This window comes from Myotis davidii, unplaced genomic scaffold, assembly GCF_000327345.1.
Source record: "Myotis davidii unplaced genomic scaffold, ASM32734v1 scaffold653, whole genome shotgun sequence".
NCBI lineage: Eukaryota > Metazoa > Chordata > Mammalia > Chiroptera > Vespertilionidae > Myotis > Myotis davidii.
The window spans coordinates 1,038,526-1,039,331 of NW_006285129.1; the positions used below are offsets into that span (position 1 = coordinate 1,038,526).

Here is an 806-nt window from a genome sequence, read left to right on the forward strand (position 1 = left end):
CCCTTCCTCTCTTTAAGAAATCAATCTATATCCATATCTATATCTATATCTATATCTATATCTATATCTATATCTATCTATCTATCTATCTATATATATTTTTTTTTTAAAAGAGCACACAGATTTTTTTAAAAAGGTTAGAAACAGTGATTGACATTCTCTTCCCCAGGGTGTCCTTGTCACAACCACCCCCCAAATCTTCAGGTTCTGTCTGGCTATACAAGTGAGATTTGGGCACCATCCGCATCATGTTGGAATCACTGTTATGTGACCCCTGAGTCCTCTTCAGGACGTCCCTGTGCAAGACAGAAAAGAAATCGCAGGCTCCCTGCCCTCTGAGACAAGGTGACCTAAGGAATAGGTTTATTTTTTCACCAGTTTATTTTTTGGTGAAATAATTTCAAGAGCTCATGTAAAGACAGCACGGGGAGCAGCACAGAACAGTGGTTGGTGCGTGGCGACACAACTCAATACATTTCCTCAGCCTCAGTTTGGCTTTGGTGGGGAAGCTGCCAAGGGTGGTGGCCCAGAGAGCAGAGGGCAGCCAGGTCCCTGGGGAAGAGAGGGCTCAGAACGTGGCAGTGGGGCTCTGAGGGGTGAGCTTCAGAGCCAGATGTCAGAGCTGCAGTCACCCCCAGGGTAGCGGAGCTCATGGGCCAGCGCTGGGCCGAGGGGCTCCTTCCCGAAGTCCACCAGGAAGTTGGGGTTCAACTTCAGCCCCCCCTTTACTGTGTCTACATCAACCTGCAGCATCACGGAGCCTTCCCTGGTGGCAATGGGGGGGGGGGGGGGGGGAGAGGGGGGCG

General features: G+C 50.0%; 1 protein-coding gene across 3 annotated transcripts in view; it reads right to left on the reverse strand.

Moving 5' to 3' along the window:
• Positions 1-362: 362 nt before the first annotated feature.
• The window catches only part of SELENBP1 (selenium binding protein 1), a 21,476-nt gene continuing 21,032 nt past the window's right edge, over positions 363-806 (reverse strand). For all 3 annotated transcript variants that reach the window (XM_015558762.1, XM_006755698.2, XM_006755697.2), the window contains one exon: positions 363-766. In XM_015558762.1, the coding sequence (XP_015414248.1) occupies positions 604-766 (163 nt within the window). In that variant the 3' untranslated portion in view covers positions 363-603. The remainder of the gene's footprint in view (positions 767-806) is intronic.